The following is a 19,740-nucleotide window of genomic DNA, read 5'->3' as shown; positions in this document are numbered from 1 at the left end:
CTCCGGCGTCCGATTGTTCTCGGAGCCCTTCCTTTGCCTATCATGGCGCTCATCGACAGAGTGCCCGGGGACCTGAACCTGTACATTGGTGGGTACGTAATGTCGACGGTCGACCATCGTTTCGCATCTACCCCATGGCCCAGGTCTGGGGTCACCAGACTACTGTCTAACCAGTGTTGCGTAGCATGTTCACGCTGCGACGGCGCGAAGCCCTCCAGCAAGCCAATATCACGCACGTCTTGTCGGTATTGCGTACACCACTAGATCAAGACTTGTTTGGCCCCTTCAAGCACATGGTTGTCGAGGTCGACGATGTCGACGACGAGAATCTATTGGAGCATTTCCCTGCTACAAACCGCTTCATCCAGGAGGGGCTCCAGGGAGGTGGCGGAGTCTTGGTGCATTGGTAAGTCAACATCCCGGTCGAGCTGAATGAAGCCTTGCACTTGCATATTCCAACAACTCTGGATCGCCGCCGACGACTGCCCTGCTTGGCAATTTTGCCATCTTCACAAAAGACGACAGCCCCTGGGCGTCGTCACCAGCATGCAAGTCATGCAGCCTGATTTTGCTTTCCGCGCGTCCTGCATCCTCTTTTCAATATTTTCTCGCCTTCCGTTTTCCGCGTTTTTTTCTCCGAACTACACCGCCCTGTCGCCACTCTATTTGCCCTCAGCCACTCGTATCAATATGCCAACCACAACCTCTGTTCTAGTGCTATGGGCAAGTCACGATCGGCTACCGTCGTCATCGCGTATTTGATGCAAGAGCACAACATCAGCCCATCGGAAGCTCTGTCGCACGTTCGGCAAGCGCGATCCATCTGCGAACCAAACGAGGGCTTCATGAAACAGCTCGAGCTATACGGTGAGATGCAGACACCAGAGAACGTCGAAGACACCCCGGCCTATCAGCGCTGGGTCTACCAACGCGAGATCGAGCTGAGCCGCGCGTGTGGCCAAGCTCCCGAGGCGGACAAGATCCGCTTCGAAGACGAACATGTCACCGATGAAACTTCCGGCTTCGAATTGAGATGTCGTAAATGCAGGTAAGTGGAGCTATGCGAGAGCAGATTGATGTCACCCTACTGCCTGTTGCCCCCCGTCTTGCTCAGCGCTTACAAAATTTCAGACGAGCATTAGCAACGTCAACTTATCTACTATCGCATGGGTCAGCTTCCTCCGTCAGCGATGAGACACCAGAAACTAAGAAAGCCTCTTCGCAAAACTGTTCCCACTACTTCCTAGATCCCCTGTCCTGGATGCGCCCCGAGCTCGAACAAGGCAAGTTGGAAGGCCGACTCGAGTGTCCAAAGTGTCACACCAATGTAGGCAAGTACGCCTGGCAGGGCATGCAATGTAGTTGCTCAGAGTGGGTCGTTCCCGGTATCAGCCTGGCGAAGGGTCGAATCGACGAAGCACGGAAAGCAAACTTTGGCATCCGTCGGCCACCGGGTGCATCAGGTGCGCCTCCGCTGGGGGCAGCTCAGGCAAAGGAGAACCTATGAGATGGTTGGATGAGGTTGCCACGTTCTGCTCGGCGAGATGGAAATGCGACTCGTACTTAGCGTCTTCACCGGCGGCCTGTGCCTTGATCATATACTCAAGTTGGGTACACCTCCGATCCACTCACCACTACAAGGTCGATGGTGAAGTCCTCATCCGATCGGGAATAACACTAGCCGGGCAGCGACAGACAATGAGCAGTAAGCATGATTGATCGATGGGTTGTTACCAATCGATCCAAATCCCTTTCGCGATCTCGAAACCCACGACCAGAGCATGGGTACGCCGTCCGAGGGGTATCAATGTGGTATGATCCATAGCGAATAAATTAGTGATACTATGTCATCGAAGTCCTTCACTCCACATCTCCTGATAGCTATGAGCCCAGTAACCTAGATCACGCCAAAGGTGCTTGTACCCTGATCAGTTCGCCTATCAGCTTTTTCAAACTCCGTCACTGTGACACGTGAACAATCTTTCTTGATGACATGACATGACACGCCCCTACCACAACGATGTTTCGACGACTGGTTTACTTCTAGATGTTTCCCTCTTTGGACGATGGCTCAGATGATGCTCACACCAAACGTAAGAAAACGCGCTTGAGCGCCCCCTCGTAGACATGTGCTCATCGAACTGCTGTGACATTCGTTCTGTGTAGACTCGCTGTTATGACAGCTAGTGGAAGATAAGATAAACAACTAACCCACCATTAGGGAATAGTAGAATCAATGTCGCACTGCTGCATGTTTGAGTCCACAGTCCCCCAGTATGAGCTGCCGCAGTGATGGCATGCGGATGGTCTCAAACCACAGTTGTCCGGATCACACGATCTGAGTCCTGCCCAGGCTTTCACACGACCTCTTGTAACTCAAGGCTTCCATTATAGCCTCCAAACTCTACATTAGACTTTCGTAACAACACCACAGCACAAGAATCTTCGAAATGGGCAACAGGTAAGATCGATGCAAGTATAGAAGAAGTGAAGTGTATTGATCAAAACGCCTGATATAGTCCCCCAGCCCCAAATAATGAAGAAGCTTTCTGCTTCGTATGTGCTCATAACCCGTAGGCTTGTACAAAACCCAACACCAAAAACTATAGAACACCCCAGCGCCATGCAGTAAACGACAGTAGAACAACATGAACGCCAAAGAGAAAGAGAAGAAATATGAGCAGACTGGTATCCGCGCCCAGAAGAATACAAAGAAAGGATAACGCCGGTTATCGCTCCCATGTAAACGCAAAACGGCAACGCAGTCATATATCCTGACATCTTACACAGAGCCCTCCGAGCTCGTAGAAGCAACAGCCTCACTCTCCGCACTGGAACTCCTTGTAAGCTCCTCACCGCCTTCGCCGCCCTCGAGACCCAGTCTCTCCATCTCTTCAGCAATCTCCTCGTACCACTTGCCGTGGCACTTGCGATCAACCTCACCAACCTTACTTAGCTGCTCACAGATATCCGCAACTTGGGATACAAACTCAGGTAACCCAGTAGTAGCAAGGCCTTCCGTAGCCGTACTAGCAGCTTTGACGCGCTCACCAGAGCTGCTAGCGCTAACGCGGTTGAAGATGTGTGTCTTCAGACGCTGGAAGAGGACCTTCATCACGGGGTCGGAGAGCTTGCCTGCTTCGGCTTGCGTGAGGAGACGGGTGATGGTGGAGGAGAGTTGGGAGCGTGTGGAAGGTGGCATGTTGCGGGATGACTCGAGGAGAGAGGAGATCTTGGATGGGGTGGTGGGGTCGGACATGTAGCCGTTTTCCTTCAACACGAGCCACATCTTGTTCGCTTCGGACTTCCATTGTGCGCGCACGTCGCGTTTGAGTAGATTCTTTGCTGTGAGCAGGATACCACCGATTGTTGTGATGCGCAGTGCGTCTTCGCGGATGCGGGAGATGCGTGCGCGATCTAATTCGAGGGTCTCTGGTAGCTCAGACTTTCGTAGTGGTGGTGTAGCGATTGCGAGGTCCACGAGACCACGGGCGTAGATCTTGTGTGCTGTAGGGCGGTTGATGGGATTGGCCTGGCTCCAAGGATCACGGCGGTCGGCTTCGGTGTGCATGTTAACTGCTGCACTGCGCCACCATCGGCGTGTGCGGTCGAGAGTGAGGTTGTGCTCTTCAAGATCCTGGGTGAACATACGCTGCTCGTAACCAACAGCCTCTTTGATAAGAGTTGGGGCGGCGTTCATCAACAGGAAGTTAGAGTAGTCTAGTGACAGAAGGTCGATGACATGCAAAATCTTGAAGAGCTTCTCAATCATGCTTGAAAGCTCGCCCTCTTCTTGCAGCTCCTCAGCAAGCAATTGAACCTCAGTGTCTCGGAAGGGAGCGCAAAGCTTTGGAAGAATGCTCGCAATGAAGTCGAAGAACTTCCCGTAAGAGAAGACACCCTGACTGCACTGCCTACCAACATGCTCAGGGTCTAATGTCTCCGAGATGAGTGTGTGCATCGAGTTGCCAGGCTTGAGAAGTCGCAACAGCTTGCCCCGTATGTTCTCTGCCATAGCAGCAGTCCAGTTTGTGCTGTCACCCTCTTCGAAACCTCGTCGCATCGCGTCGCAGAGCTCACGGTTGAGAGCATCGCGCAGGTCGGCCGTTGGCGAAGGATCGATACGGTAGTCTTTGTCGATGGAAAGCTCGTGGACGAGAATGCGATTATCAGGCACGACGGTAAAGACCTTGGAGAGCGACTGTGCCTGATGACCCTGAGCCGTGGAGTCCTGAATCTCAGATCGTCCAGAAGCTGCAAGCTCTGAAGCAGCCTCAGCCTGTTTGGCTGCACTATCGGCTGACAGTGGGGACTCCGGTGTTGACTCGCTCGCAACGCGCGGTCGAACAGTGTCTCCGGCGAGCCTCTTCTTCGGCCTTGACCTCCGACTTTCGCGAATGGCCTTCCTGATCAAGGTGAGAGCCTTGTCAGGACCCGCCAACTTCTTAATTCTACTAAGTAGAATAGCCTGGTTATCCCTGATACCGTTCCTGTACTCGTTGGCGACTTCATCCACCGTCGCATCCTTGACACTTTGCCAGATCTCGTCGAGGCTGACGAATGAAGCCACCATTGTCTCGACGAGCGCAGAGGAGTCGCGAGCTTTCCAGTCGTTGAAAGCGGTAACGAATGCGCTATGGGCTAGCAGTACGGTCTCGGTGCGCGTGGGGGAGGGAGTGTATGAGTTGAGCTTCGTCAGCTTAGCCAAAGCAGACTCGAAGCTGATAACCAGGTCCTTGGCTTTGGTGATGAGATCCTGTTCTTGGTCTCCGTCTCGACTGAAGACGTGTGTGGGGTGTCCCAGGATGAGGTATGAGGAGAGGAAGGTTCGGACGGCTGCGCTGCGGGAGGCTGGGTCTGCGTCGGGCAGTAGCACAAACAGTGTCATGATTCTATCTGTTGTCTTGAGTAGCTTCTCGTCTGCGAGCATGCCGGTGATGACTTCGAAGCTGGTCTCTTGGACCATCTCAATTGACAAGCCAAGTTGTAGCCATGCTGCGACGATGTTGTGCCTAACTTTACCCCTCCAAGCAGCTTGGATCCTCTTCGCAGCGTCCTCGGTCGACACGATAGGGCGCTCGGTTCGTATCTTGACGTCGGCTGGGGGTGAACTAGCAGTCCGTGGCCGTCTGGGGTTGCGCTTGTACTCCAGCCTGCGTTTCTCGGCCTCTGCAAGCTTCTCTTCCATCTCGGTGCGGTATCGTCGCTCCTCAGCGGCCTTGCGCTCCTTCATATCTTCTGCGATCTTCTTGGCTCTCCTCACTTCCTCAGCACAGGAAGCCGCGACCTGTGCCAGATGCTTCTCGCGGGCCTGCTGCGCTGCCAACGCCCTCTCTTCACTGTTCGAGCCACGTGGGGTAGCCTTGGCCAACGCAGCGCGCAGCCTGACCTGCTCAGCATGCGCGGCGCGGTCTGCTAGTCGCGCTTTGCGGTCTTCGAGTATAGAAGCACGGCGAAGGTGCTGGGCAACATGGTGGCTCTGACAGCTGTTGCGAAACGATCGATTGGACGTATGCGAGTGTGTCGATGACAGCGAGTTTCGGCGGGACGAGGTAGCCGATGACTTGCGACGATTGCTGGCATGGCGGTAGAAGCGGGCGGCGATGCGTGGTGGTGGAGCAAACGACTGGCCGTTCTCGGCGTCTGATGAGAGGATCATGTCGGGCTCCTCGGGGATGTCGTCGTTCTCCCGCTGCAGCTGCGAGCTGACCAGCTCCAGTTCGGAGTCGGTGAGGGACATGGTGTATGAATGCGACGGCCCTCTCTAGCTCAGGAGTCGCGCGAGTGTGTCGGGTCTCTTGGGCAGACAGCCGTGGAGGGCGTTTCCCAAGATGTGAAACAAAGCACGGCCTCGGTGATGCTTTTTAGTGTAACAAGCCACAAGCGGACGCAGTAAGTAATAGCGACTATCTTCGCGCAAGAGTCAAAGATGGGACAGGAACGAAAGGTGCAGATGCCCGTGGGGAGCGTGGTCACCGGACGAGTTGTATTGATGGATGATTGATAAGCTGTAGTGCCCCGAGAACGCCTGAAGGTGGGCACCGTGCGCACTGCAATGTATACACCGTCGTTATCGTAGCAGAGCAGTTGCGCGCGACGGCCTCTGTCGCATGCAGAAGAAGGTGAAATTGGTGGCTGGGGAAGGGTCCATGAATCACCTGCCTGACCGGAATACAGCATATGACGAAGTGAGGCCGCATACTGCCAAGACCTCGTAGCGGCTGAGCTGCCGAAGTTAATCGAACCGCGAAGATCCTCGATGCAATCCACGTCTCCACTCTCAGCCTTACCGACAGTGCCCGTCTCGTTCCTCGTCCAGTCGGCCTTTTTGTGCGCTAGAGACGATCGTCTGTGGTTCTCTCCGACCTGTTACCCAAGGGCAGGAGGTTCACGTCACACCAGACCTCGACATACCACCTAGGTGGTGTCTAAACTCGCATCTTGCTTGGTCGCTGACCTTTGGAAAACTCTGAAAAGACAAGGCAGGCTAGAAAGTCGTACATGCGCTATACTAATACTATATTTCAGAAACATCGCGAGGTCCTATGCGTCACAGCTGTCCCAATATTCGACGTCACGTGATATCGATTCATCGGTACCTAGGCACCTAGGCACCCGTGTATGCCTGTCCGCGATGCCTGTCGCTTCAACGCTTCCAAAAATCCGGATCCTGTTCTAATCAGAGCCGTTCCGTAACGCGTTCGTGGATTCGTTATCCAGACGCTTTATGCTGTCGACGTTGCCTTTGGGCACTTTTCGACACATCTCGTATCCCATCTCAATAATTCTGTGAACAAGTCAGTATATCGCTCTACGACTGGGCACGCCTTGGTCTTACATGCAAGTTCGTATATCTCTACTATCTTCCCCCGGCGTAGCATATGCCGAAGTTGGAGAACAGCGATCGATATGCCAACAACTGCTACCAGAAGTCCAAGCACACCAAAGACGATTGTCAGACTGAGCGAGTCTTCCTCGGGATGAGTAGCTGCGCCTACTGAAGGCTGCGTGCTGGGAAGTTCGAAGACGGGTAGTGTTGGTGTTGACACCGTGCCTGCTGACGTTATGTCCGCGATGAACATGTTTGCCGATGACAGTTGCTGTCGGAACAGTAACCGAAGGTTTTGAATTGGCTGAGGAGGATACTTTGGTAGTGGGTCGGTGTTTTTGGGATGTACTTGACTGAGTCTAAGAAGCAAGTGGGCTTGGGTATGAGGAACGAGAAGTTTAAGTAAACTCCATGTCCTCTTATGCTCATGGTGAGAAGGAAGTTGCGTACGCCACCCTGGGCATTGTACCCGCGAAGATGCGACCAAGCGCGCTCATGTTGGCAGAAAACACTCAAATCGGCCTAAAGACCACGCGAAAAGGTACGACAGCTGTCAACCGGTGTGGGATCCCCTGGTTGTAAACGTCAATTCAACCAGATACTGGGTGCGAAATGCTGCGACCGCGAATTAGAAGACATCACGTTTAGCCTTGTCTGTGCGGCGCATGCGCGGACGTTTCTACGCGTGGGAGAACTGCGATCAAGTGCGATAGACCCACCAAGAGCATCGACTTCGGTGATGTTCATGGCTAAATGTGTACGGCATCTACCAAGTTCGACAAGGGTCTGTCTGCATTTATGGCTTAGACCTTGCGAGGCTCTGCCGATGCGACCAAATGCGACTACCAATCAAGATGGCTAAAGACAGCGGCAGGCAACAAAGGGATTGAACCGTGGGCCAAGTAGGATCAGGGGCGTTTCTAGAGGCGCCAACCTATACACATATACTACACAGCCCCTCAGCAGACATGCGACAAAGTGCGACAGCCAATGGCTTATTGATCTGCTGTCTCACCAAGCCGTCAGCCACAAAGCGAGCTGCAAAAGCTCGCATCGCCAAAGCAGCATGGGTGCAAGGCGCTCCGTCGCACTTGATCGCAGAACACTTAATGCGCCTCGCTCGCACTTTATCGAGCTTCCCGATTCATTGATATGCCAAAGAGTTCTTACCGAGTATTGTCTTTTGACCAGGTGAAATCGGCTCAACACGTACGATAACCTCTGCACTCCTCCTACCTGCAACTCGACTCATTCAGGATTTCGCCCGCGCTTATCTTCACGCCAACTACTTTGATATGTTGGCCTTCAACCGTAAACGGCAAACCAGCCTTTCCGATCAGGATATACAAGCGAAACGAAGAGCCCAGAGTAACTCTCAAATGTGTGTTCAGTTGCAGAGACTGTGCTGCAATTGTGCGAAGATATTCTCGATACCTCACACCGTACTCGCTTGTACTGAGTGCGACCACACGATATGTGGAAGATGTCCTGTCAATGATCCGCTCCTTGTTAACCCACGTCTGAACCCCCAAGAGACCGTATCGAATGAGCACGAGGACATGGGTGGCAACGCTGAGGGTCTTCAAGCGCAAGAGTTCCGGCTGCAACCACAGCCGACCAAGAGGCATAAAGAGTTAGAGACAGAGGGACCGAGCAAGCGTAGCTTGAACATGAACAAATGCGAACGATGTCGTTTAGACAAAAAGAAGGTACGTTATCTCTATATTTCTATCCCCATGAGCGTAGCCTTTGGAGACAATAACGGCTCACAATCACTACGATATCTTGCGTGAACAACACCAAATGAATACTAACAAACGATACACAGTGTCTTCCTGTCGATCGGGTCTGGCCGTCAAAGTGTGAGCTCTGCAGCAAGAAAGGCTTTTCTTGTTCAGAGAGCAAGAGAGTGGTTCGCTGGACTAAGCATGTCCTCGCCCCATCACTCTCACCTACAAAAGAGACTTCTACATCAGTCACTTCCGTGTCTTTTGAAGAGCGCCTCAAGCAATGGTATGTGTGCTTTTGGAGAGAATTGAAAGCCAAGATGAGGAGATCGCGAAGTTAACATGCTTTTCGTAGGACATTCCTCTTGAGTTATCGCAAAATGATGATGAATGCTAAGAGCCAGCTTGAAGAGCTGAAGAGGGATACAATATCTGTTTTCTCCTTCAAGCACTTCGTTTCCCGAAACCACGGACTGTCGTATCATCGATTTCTAAAGCTCGTAGATGACGAACTCGACTACATTATTCACAAATGTTCAGAGGAGCTTCTCTCCCTGGATCCACCATCAAAGGAGGTTTCAGGGTGGTCTCTTATCACTTCTGTCAGTCAACTTGGATCTCGACCGGATATCCATATCGCCTGCTCCGCATGCTACCCAGCGCGTTCACAATCAAATGCCAGTGAGTTCGAAAGTTCTCAAGACACGTGTGGCAAATTACTTTTGTTACAACATCGTGGCATACGCCATGAGAATCTTGGGAATTGGCGAAGATATATGGATTTATCGCACGAAGTAGTGAGGCGAGCAGGTGCAATTTTGGGGTCATTCGGATCACATTATTTCACCAGTTATGTCACGATGATTGGCGTCTGGCATCCGGATCAAGTGATTGCTCGTTTACCCGACTCGATCGAATATCTGCGAGATTGCTTAGAGAGATCTCCGCTGCATTCTTACATTGAGCTTGCTCCTGTTAGTGGTGCTGACAGATATGGGTTCGATTTCAAGGGTGATCTATCGCGGCTAAAAGACAGGCAGGACATGCTCGGAAGAACAGCGCTGCTCATGGCATGTCAAATAAATTGGAAAGATGCTGTACAGAGGTTACTGGGAGAGCAAGCAGAGCCGGGATTGGCGACCGTATATTGCAGTCTACCTTTGCACTACGCTGCTGTTAATGGCTCCGTCGATATCTGCAAGCTATTGCTGGCACACAAGACGAGATTCAATATGAGAGCAAAAGACTGTATGGGGAGGACCGCATTGTACTGGGCGAAGGAGAAACAACATCGTGGAGTAATAGATCTGTTGTCTGCTGAATACGCAGTAGCAGATCGAGAAGAGGCGGAGCTGAGAAGAGCACGTAGCCTCGAGGTAGGCACAGTGAACTATGAGGTGCTGGAGCCCTACGATGTGTGAAGAGCGACAGTACCACGATTAGCAGATCTGGTTTGCCGGAGGGATCGCTTTCTCTTGATACTCATTAGTTCCGTGCCTACGAGAGCTACACATACGATACAAATGCACCGCTCCAAGTCTACAATAGCCATTCCAACCCCGCGCCCAAGACATCAACAAGTTTCAGCCCTGTCGCACAACATATCCCACAACATGACCAGGCTTCGAGCGGCGAGCGGGGAAGCATGAGATAAGCACCAGGATCGATCGATTAAGAGCACCTGCAGAGCCACGCTTCCTCGCCTACGCCTGCATCAACAACCAAATGCCACTGAATCCGGGGTCTCGGAACCGACATCGCTGGCGTTTTACACAACCGCCGTGTCTCGACATGTGGTGGAGGAAGGCCGAGCCATATGCCGTACCACGCCGTTCAGTGGGGGCGATGAAAAGGCGGTGCTGACACATGATCGTATTCCTAACCGCTATCACGAAGGCGATGCGGCATGTGCAGATGTTGAATATCGAAAATGGGTAGTGAAGGAGGGTCGGAAAGGCATGTGTTTGGCGACGTGTCAGATGAATAGAGTTTGGGGATGTGACTAGAGAACTCACACTGCTGCCGCTGTTGTCAGAGGTAGAACTACTGCGGTGAGGAATGTCGTGGGTTGTAATGCGATGCGGCACGAGCCGTAGCTTGTTGGCACTGCAGTAGTGAGGGCGTTGCGGCACCACGCTACTCGCTTGGGAAGATGTCAGGCCGTGTGTGGGGAAAGATAGACATCACTATACCAACATCTCTTCTCGAAGATGATCTAGAATCTGGAGGGAAGGTGTCAAGTGACAGGAACTGTAGTCAACTCGAAACACCAACTCCCACCACCGCCCTCCGCGGACGCCACGTCTCAGCTGCCGGCCGGGGCAGCCGTCATGCACCCAAGATAGAATGACCTACATACACGCCTGCCCTCTCGTATGCACGATCTTCCGAGATTCATCTTCGCCGCATATGCAATGTCTCATGTAAACAATCACTGTTCGTCATCAGACCTGCGTTGCGCATTCTCCGATCGGAAGATCGTCCTCGGAACTGCCTGAACCGAAGGGAGAGTCTTCCGCAACATATGCCTGACCTTCAGCATGCAAGTACAGTCGCGCAGCCTGCAGCTGACTTAGGCGCGTAATGAGAGGGAGGGGAAGTATGAACGATGACCAGCATCTAACATGTGGAAACGCCCAAATGCACAGCCCTCCCAAATGCCATACCACACCAAACCGCATTCCAACACTGACTGACAGATGACACTTTAGACTCGCCAGTAACCTTGCACACCCTCCCCCGTCCCACCATCTTTACCATTTCGCTTCCCCCAATCTGCGTAACACTCGCTTCCCCCATCGCACAACCGCAGCCAGCAAAGATCCCCACTGTGACGCAAGGGAGAAAAGAGTGTGTGTGTGGTACAACCGGTCCCGCCCATCTTTCGCTTGCAAAAGCTCCCGTGGTGACACAACGTCCTGCCGTTCCAGAAGCCGGATACGAGTAAGCGCGGGGCTGCGCAGCGAAAGACGGATAGCCCTACGTTGCCCGCACCATGCAGATGTTGTACAGACGGCCGCCTGGTACAGCCAGCCACCGCCATTAGGTACGGCCTCGAGAGTCATCTGCCGCGCTAGGAATGCGGAACATGGTGGGGTACTAGATGCTGTTTTGTGGTCGATGTGTGGGATGGGTTAGTAATGAGACAGTGAGGGAAACTTGGGGAAGAGGATGTTGCGCGTTGAGTGATAGAGGCTTGTTTGTGCAGATGCAATGGCGTGCTGGAACGGGGTATGAGGTGCAGAGCTGTGCATCATTGTGCGTCGGGGACTTTGCAGGAAGGAAAAGGCGTCGTCATGTGCCGGGCTGGGCGGTGTAATGGCTTGACCGGGAGGAGAGGTTGTTTGCGCGCAGTTTGCTGCGGGTTGCTTCCCGGCGGCAAGCGTGCGGTGGCTACTACCACAGACGACGACGAAGAAGGAGGACACTACAATCAGGTTTGAACAAAGTATGTGTGCTTGGCTAGTTGTTTGAATTGATGTTGAGCGCTTGTTGCATCTTCTCTCGAGGACACGCTAAACTAAGGCTGTTGGTACAACACACCATTGACCCCCCATCCGTACCACCTCCGTAGACCAATTACAAAGTATCAATACTGAAACATGTCCGAAGAAGCTTAATCCTTCCTTCTACTACTACCAAAAGGGTAACAAAGACCCACGACTGCGCTTGCCCCCTCGAGTCCCAGACAAGGACGAGTAAAGGTATAGCCGCCGAAACCAAAGAGTTGGTTTTGAACGCAAGGAAAAGAGTACAGAGATTGTAGAAAGAGACTTGGCTGAAGAGCCACCGCTGCGTGAATCATGATGTGATGATGACGCTCGCTTTTATCGCCGCAGACCTTTTTTGGAACCGCCCAAACACCAAACAAGTAATCCCAGTGAAGGGAAACCGCAGTACAGACAGACCACTGTACTGCGCAAGACAAGAAAAGCCTCTCTAATAATTGTTGTATCAACATAGGAAATTCGTGACTCTGTGATGAGAGTCGTAGTGGTCGTGGCTCCAATGAAGGGCCGAGATCTGGTTGTCATACAGTCGTACACTTTCGTAGAACATGCCCCTTGGGCCCGACAAGCGCAAGGGGAGGGATAGTAAGGGTACAGGTTTGTGCGCAGGATAGAAAGACATTACTCGCACGCAATTATCGACAGGGGGAGAAAGGAAAAGGGTTGCCCGTTTTGTTGGAGGTTGGGGTTTAGTGGCCCCGGACGCCACCCGATGAACGACCGAGAAGGGTACCAGGGAACCGTAGGTCGCTAAGGAATTTGAAAAAGGCACGCTTACGCGAAGGCGTTTTCGGGAGTAATGCGGCCGCCTGTTGCATGGGACCGACAATGTCTTCATCGCCGAGTTGGGGGAATTTTCCCTCGCTCTTGGGGTCGTGTAGCGTTGGCATCTTGCTAAGAGGCCCTGGCTCCGTGGGTGAATATGGAGCGAGCTCCTGGCCGGTGGCAGCCGCGTGTGACTTGGCCAGATCGTGGTTCTTCTTCCATTCGGCGTCGATTTCAGCCCACTTTTGCTCGGTAAGAAGGTAGTGCCTGGATGTCACTCCATAGTGTTCCGCGGTTCGCACTTGGTGCTTCGCGTAGTTGCGCCGTGCTTGCGCCCATTCGGCAAGGTGCTCCTCGATGTACGCGACAGTGCATACCTCAGGGACGTAGGGCTCGGGTAGGATGGTGAAGTTCGCATGACCCAATTCCATGGCCCACTTGTCCTTTGGGTCGGCGAGCATGAGACGGGGTATGTCGGACGAGGGAACCATGTACCCGGCATTCGGTCCTCGGATTGAGGCAAAGGATGTCTTTGAGGACAGAGGGGGCGTAGGGTAGGTGCGCATTGGCGGGGTGCCGGCCGGGGTAGGGCCCACAGATTGGGCTGCGTCTGCGACTGCTGGCGACTGCAGTGGCGACGACGCTGGTAGGTCATCGTTCCGGCAGTTCACAAGCAGCGGCGGTAATAGTGGCGTCGTGGCATAGCGCTCCCGTTCCACCTCCTCAGGGTCGATGTCCATGGCATTGGCCTTGTTGACGTCGATGGCCATTGGCGTAGGCGCATCATCGCTCAGTTGTTCCTTGCTTGCCAGCGCAGGCGTAGAAGTTGGCGACGCGTAGTCTTCTGGAAGATCGACGGTTGAGACATGGTGGATAGAACCAGCGAGCGACGAGGATCGCGTAGACGGGACTCTTGAGGGGGTTGCGCTGCGTGAAACTCTGCTAAGGGTCGAGCTGCGGTCGCGCACTCTGCGCGACAACGAGGGAAAGCGCCTCTCAAGCTTGCCGGCGATGCTGTGCGCAGAAGCCTCCAAGGACCGTCGGCGCTTGGCCAATCGCAGTTCCGAGTCGCAAGTGGTGAAGTACTCGTCCTGAGGCTCGTAGGCTTGGGATATCCTGCAGTCTTGCGCGTGGCTGTAGGTGCCTCCGACGTCACCTAGACGTGGATTAGTATGGGGAACACGGACGAATCGCGCGTAGTACTTACAAGAGCAGCGGTACGGGTCCTCACTGCCATAGTCGTATTCACGCTCAAGAGGCTCCTCGGTAAGCTTGGGCAGCTTGCCTGAGCTGTTGGGGGCGTCGGTGGGCTCGTAGGTTGGCGGGCTCGACGACAATGACGAAGCCGAGCTGGGAAAGCGAAAGTGGCCCCGGGTGTACTGACTTGGCGTGGGCGGTGTCGAGCACTCGGATGCCGAGTAGAAACCAGAGTCGGCATTGGAGTAGATGGACGCAGTCGGGTCGTCGTACATGTTGAGGGAGCTTTTGGAAGACTTGCGGGCAGCGATAAGCTGGGGAAGCTGGAGAGGTTTAAGGTCGTGCATGGTGGTTGTTGGTTCTTTTGGCGGTCGGGACGTGACGTGAATGGGCGCGAGCGACCAGGATCACATCACCAGCTTTCTCAAGCAGCTATGCGCGGGCGCGACAGTACGCCAGCACGTCGGGGTCGCGGCGCGCTGCTTTGGGACGGAGAGGCGGTCGGGCAATGTTTGAGAGGATGCCACGATAGCCGACCACGTATGTCGCTATGTACTCTTCGGCCTGTTTATGCTGCAGCAGAGACGTCTCTGGGGCTGGATGCAAAGTCAGCGCCTAATGCGGACGGCACGTGAGCGCGGTGGGCTCGGATTGGCACAACTCACCGAGGCGCGCGAGATGATCAGACTGCAACCGGATTTGCGAGTGCAAGCGAGAGACAGCGCAGCGATAAGGCGTCGACTTGAATGGCGAGAGAGTGTGACGTGGGCAAGCAAGAGAAACGGGCGGTGGACGGGGTGTGGGATAGTCGAGCATTTCTGTGTGGACAGCGACCGCACGGGTTCCACTGCTACGGTGCAACTCATGCCTGACCTTGCGCCTGGCTCGATTGGGCATGGCCGCCCGGCATGTCGACTGCTTCCGCGCGACTCAGATAGCCCGGTACACGAGGCCGTGACACTCACACCAGCCCTGGACTGTCTCCGCGCAGCCAGCACGCCAGCACGCCAGGGCGCCGTCGCTTCAAGGTCCCCCAGCCTTCAATCCGCCGTTTAGACCACCGCGTCCGTGTCGCTACAGCCTGACCACAGCAGGTGGCTTGAATCAAACCCTACTCAACAGTACGGGGCCTGCCTCGGTGTTGAATTTTCACCTGCCCAACCTAATTATGCGATATGTCGTTGGTGGAGGCGCAACAAATCATCCCTGGCCGTTCCCACTCACGCACTTTAAACTTTGTCGTCGTGGGAAAAGCCTCTGAGCAAACTATGCAGTAACAAACGCTCAGTCACATCGTCCTCTCCAACCTTGACCGATCGACGACTCGTGGTGTTGAACGGTGCCTCGTCTGTATTGCAAAGAGCCGTACCACCAGCGCTGTGGTTGTCATCCGCTGTCTACCACCCAACTACTGTGAGCGCAACCGTGGCTGCCACTTGACAGACTCGTTTATCGGGCGGTGCAAAGGAACCGGCATGGTTCGCCAGGCCCTTCTGCCCTCTCCCGCCGTTCTTCTTGCGCCGTTCTTCTGGCCCTTTGCCGTCTCGCAGCAGTGACATCGACAGGCATCTTCTAGTAGAGTCCATTCCATGTCGTTTCTCCCGCCTCTATCCCGTGTCACGCCCATCCACCGATTGGCCCACTCTGAATCGTCAAAATGGGCCAAGGAGGCTGTGGCATGTAACCGTGAAAACAAACAAATAAAGCCTCACGATCTTCAAAACACTGACTGATCCAACTCAGTCCGTGTCTCAAACACGATGCCTCATGGACGAGTCAAGCGGTCGATCACAACGTTCTGCGACAAAACAAGGCGCGACAACACAACTTGGTGTGGGCGGTACCTGACAGGATTCCCGGAACTTTCCCAGAGGAGGTTGGGTCAGCCTTTCAGCCCAATGAAAATCCTCCAGACAAATCGGGGAACTCGCTGGAAGCGCTAGACCGTTGAGCCGTTGCTGATTGGCGTTCAAGCCCCTGACGCACTATCTTCCATTCCTTCTCCCCGGTGCCTTGTTGTCGCTTGGCTCAACTCCCTGTTCGCACGCTGGGCAAGCCTCACACCGCCAGCGCATTGTCTAGCTGAACGTCCGCCCGTATGGCGTTTCTCGTAGCGGCCGGCAACCTTGCCGACATGTACTTTGCGACTCACGATGCTATGTAATCAGAGTGTTTCAATTCGAAGGGAATCGCGCGGTTTGATCGCCGTGCTGTACCTCACGATCGAGCCCAGCAGAAGAAAAACCGGAGCAGGACTATTCTGTTCCAGGCTCTCGGGACCTCGCAGCATGACGACAGGGAGAAAAAGCAGCTGGTTCCGGTCTCAGGTCGGCAGGCGCCCCGCCTTCTTCGCTCGTCTCTCTCCTTGGCCAGACGACCGGACGGCACGGACATGCAGAAGCGGGAGAATACCGTTGCCAGTCCACCCATCCACACCGGCCGGCAACGCTCAACGTGCATGAAAGAACAGCCAGTTCAGTCTTAAAGCTGACTGCACACGGAAGAAGAAATTCCTGTACCTGAAAAATTTGCGTGTTCTGGACAAACACGTGGCGGGCTCATATTGACATGCGCGCGCGCACTTTGCTCGCATCCAAAGACTGCATTTTCCCATATTGGACTGCTTTGCTGTGGAGGAGCGCGCAATCATTCCGACGGTTCGTCGCAGGATTTGGGCGAGACCGGTCTGGTGTTGCTGATCTCTCAATTTCACCGGATGATTCCCTAGACTAACGTGGCACTCCACCGACAGTACAATGCCGCGGCATGGACATGGGGGTAACGACGAACGTGGAAGTCCATCTACGGGGATCATTTTAGCTAGACGCACGAGATGAATCAGCACACGACTTTGTGGAAACGATGATGTAATATTCCTCCATGTCAATGCTGTTGCGCGCTTTTCTTCTTGTCGGCAGTACGGAGTATCATTACAGCGATGTCCATGTACAATCGTGGTATACCTGCGGAAACTTGGAAGAAAAGTAAGCAATTTCAAACTGGAAATCAAGAATCTGTGCGTGTGAACTGCCGTTTTTCGATTAGCACGGGAGCCACGCGCTCAACGGCGTAGAAAAGGAAGAAGGCGTAGACTAGAGCTGCGAACCTGCGCTCGGGGGACGGCCCCTCAGCAACATTCTTCTCACCCAATCACGGCATTTCGGACTTTCTGTCCACACAGCAATGGTCGATGAAGACGCGTTCGAGACTACGTAGCTGCCAACAATAGTTGCGATTGGGGACATTTCTTAGTCACATGATTCGCTTTCGCTCGCATTCGCGTTCTCCATTGTGATGAGGTCAGATCCAGTATCTGCTCCATAGTAGTTTCTGCTCCTCGGAGCCTTCAAACTACGCAATGCATACTTTGGTTAGTCCATGTTACATTCCTGCAGCCCAGCCTGCGTGGAAAGTCTTGGGTTACGCGTACCTCGAAATCGTTCTTGATTATGTCTGCGAAACCTTCCGAAAGCTTAGGCTCACGGTATCTGGAAGCGAAGCCACTGAACGCAACGTGCGGCAGGATAGTACGAGATTCGCGGTTCGTCTATGGGTGGAGATCCGATGTTAGCATGGGAGTTTCTCCGTGTGGTAATGGGATTTCAAGCATTCCGGATGTTCCGCACAACCAATTTCCACATCGGATAGTGTGATAGTAGGTTTGAAGCGATCGCAAAGTCTATCTTCCGGCACTCACGCACGGGAAGAGGCTCAGTAGGTAAACTTACTTCTGGACCAAGGTTCAATGCGCGGAACGTATCGTTGTGCTCGCACAGCTTTGGTGTTGCGGTAAAAAGTACGCAGCGGATGGGAACTTTCAGCTTCTGCGCCAACATAACCCACACAGCGCGTGTTTCTGGATCGGCATTGGTATTGTCTGAACAGGTTAGCTTAGTATGCGGAATGTATTGGGGCCCCAGATCAACATGAACATACCGATGACCGCGCTCGTGCCTTCTTCGATGAGTGCAGTAGCAGCCTTTACGCACTTCTCGCGCTGTTTCAGAGTGTTACTCGGAGTATAGAAGGGTCGCACGACACGTGCGGCAGGATGAATCAGTCAGCAACGTACAGTCTTCAGAATGTCTTGATTGACACGCCCGTATCCGAGTGGCTGCAGATGTTTCCAATAGAACGATGATTTACCTGAGCCCGGACTGCCGCAGAACATGACGATCTCGGGGCTTTCCGTTTGTGCAAAGGCGTTTGCTGCAGATAAAGTTAGCACACGGACGACGGGGAGACGGCTGAGAGGTTGCATATCAGACTTACGTGCAGGTGTTGAGCCTTCAGCACGCACTCCCGTGTAAGCGGTCGGGTCAAAAGCCCTGACGAATGGTCGGGGATCTTCATGGCGGAAGTACTCTTCTGGCGTATGAAATGGTATACCGACATTAGCAGCAAAGTCTCTACGTGAATTTAGTATCCTGGTAATCATGAATGCACGATTCGGGATCTTCACAAACCTGTCGACACACGAGTGGTCCTTTACACCGCCAGCCGCCGCCTCGCGACCACCAGCATCCCCAACGAATACAGAGTTCTCTAGATCGATTGATTCTGCATTCTCAAAATCATAGTCCTCCAGTAGCTCGTCCCACATCCCGGTCCTGGGCTTCCTGTACCGGTCACGACTCGTCGCAGCGTATATCGATATCGGAAAGTCGAGATGGTTGAAGACTGCTGTAACCTTGGTCTTGAAGTCCGCTAGTCGCTTCTGATCTGACTTCACGGTCTTGGGATCCGGCTTTAGACTGATTCCACCTTGATTGCTCACGATAGCGACAAGGAAGCCTTCTGCATGCAGCTCTTTCAGCCGTCCTGGAACGCTACTATCCCACCACTTCCAGTCATTTGCATCACGAGCAAATGTTTTCCCCGATGCAGATGTGACAAGTGTAGAGTCAAAGTCGAAGGCTGCTATTCTGCGCCTGCCCTTCGTTGCCGACTGCGCTGCCACGCCGAAACGTCCGACTAGCAAGCTGTCTTTGACTATCCGCCAAGTCATCTTCTCTGGCTCTTTCTTGGAGGCAGGTGTAAAGAAATTGGCGACTGCCTTGCCTGAGTCATGTCAGCGAAGACGCACATCGAGCGATGGCTGACGAACTTGTTGTAGTCGACTGTTGCCGCCGCTTCGATGGAGGTGGCGACACGTCTTTTCCGTTAGAGCTCGGTCGCTTGCTCAGACTAGGTCGAGTGGACATTGTGCAGTTTGTGTTATTGCCAGTGTGGGTGCATGGCGATGAAGGTTGATCTCTGTTGACAAAAGCAACTCGGTGAGGTTGCTCGCTTGCGCTTTCCTTCGGCGCGAAACGCGAACTCGCGCGAGCACGTGCCTGCACTCAACTCACAGTCACAACAGCAGCATACACGCTTCTTTGGCAGCGATCGCGCCACAAACATCACAATGCTCTGTCTATTACAATATACCATTAATATTTATCCAGGAGCTACCTCCGCCGAGCCAAGACTGGTGATTTGTGTCTACAAACATACTCACTCGTCTGAGGCCAGATACACAGCAGAAGATCGAACCTGCCCAGCTTCCTGATCCGACGCGCAATCTCATCGCGATGCTTCTGTCTTTAGGCTGATTTGGCGCCCCGGCGTTGATGCTTTTCGCTCATCATTCCATCGAGTGGAACCAGACACATGTATCTAAAGTACCCTCAGCCTTTGTGTGGTGACTACTATCTGGAGAATACCCAGTCCA

The 19,740-nt window shown here is 53.6% G+C and overlaps 4 protein-coding genes across 4 annotated transcripts; 1 reads left to right on the top strand and 3 right to left on the bottom strand.

Annotated features, from left to right (window-relative positions):
* Window positions 1-42: 42 nt before the first annotated feature.
* On the top strand, window positions 43-1,507 carry J4E84_004445 (uncharacterized protein; the record flags this gene model as incomplete). The annotated part of the gene is made up of 4 exons (XM_049387048.1): window positions 43-92; window positions 185-406; window positions 716-1,048; window positions 1,132-1,507. 4 exons carry the CDS (start codon window positions 43-45, stop codon window positions 1,505-1,507), a joined length of 981 nt encoding a protein of 326 aa, XP_049244821.1.
* Window positions 1,508-2,782: 1,275 nt separating this feature from the next.
* Window positions 2,783-5,740, bottom strand: J4E84_004444 (uncharacterized protein; the record flags this gene model as incomplete). Its single annotated transcript, XM_049387047.1, has 1 exon — window positions 2,783-5,740. One exon carries the CDS (start codon window positions 5,738-5,740, stop codon window positions 2,783-2,785), a length of 2,958 nt encoding a protein of 985 aa, XP_049244820.1.
* Window positions 5,741-12,754: 7,014 nt separating this feature from the next.
* On the bottom strand, window positions 12,755-14,374 carry J4E84_004443 (uncharacterized protein; the record flags this gene model as incomplete). The annotated part of the gene is made up of 2 exons (XM_049387046.1): window positions 12,755-13,986; window positions 14,038-14,374. 2 exons carry the CDS (start codon window positions 14,372-14,374, stop codon window positions 12,755-12,757), a joined length of 1,569 nt encoding a protein of 522 aa, XP_049244819.1.
* Window positions 14,375-17,327: 2,953 nt separating this feature from the next.
* J4E84_004442 (uncharacterized protein) lies at window positions 17,328-19,231 on the bottom strand (the record flags this gene model as incomplete). The annotated part of the gene is made up of 8 exons (XM_049387045.1): window positions 17,328-17,378; window positions 17,458-17,574; window positions 17,756-17,904; window positions 17,964-18,024; window positions 18,100-18,236; window positions 18,300-18,436; window positions 18,494-19,088; window positions 19,135-19,231. The coding sequence occupies 8 exons, from the start codon at window positions 19,229-19,231 to the stop codon at window positions 17,328-17,330; spliced, it is 1,344 nt and encodes a 447-aa protein (XP_049244818.1).
* Window positions 19,232-19,740: the final 509 nt, after the last annotated feature.

Source organism: Alternaria hordeiaustralica (assembly GCF_023758085.1).
Source record: "Alternaria hordeiaustralica strain BMP 2776 chromosome Unknown scaffold_7, whole genome shotgun sequence".
NCBI classification, from domain to species: domain Eukaryota; kingdom Fungi; phylum Ascomycota; class Dothideomycetes; order Pleosporales; family Pleosporaceae; genus Alternaria; species Alternaria hordeiaustralica.
The sequence above is the reverse complement of the archived record's forward strand: the minus strand, read 5'-3'. Positions and strand labels throughout refer to the sequence as shown.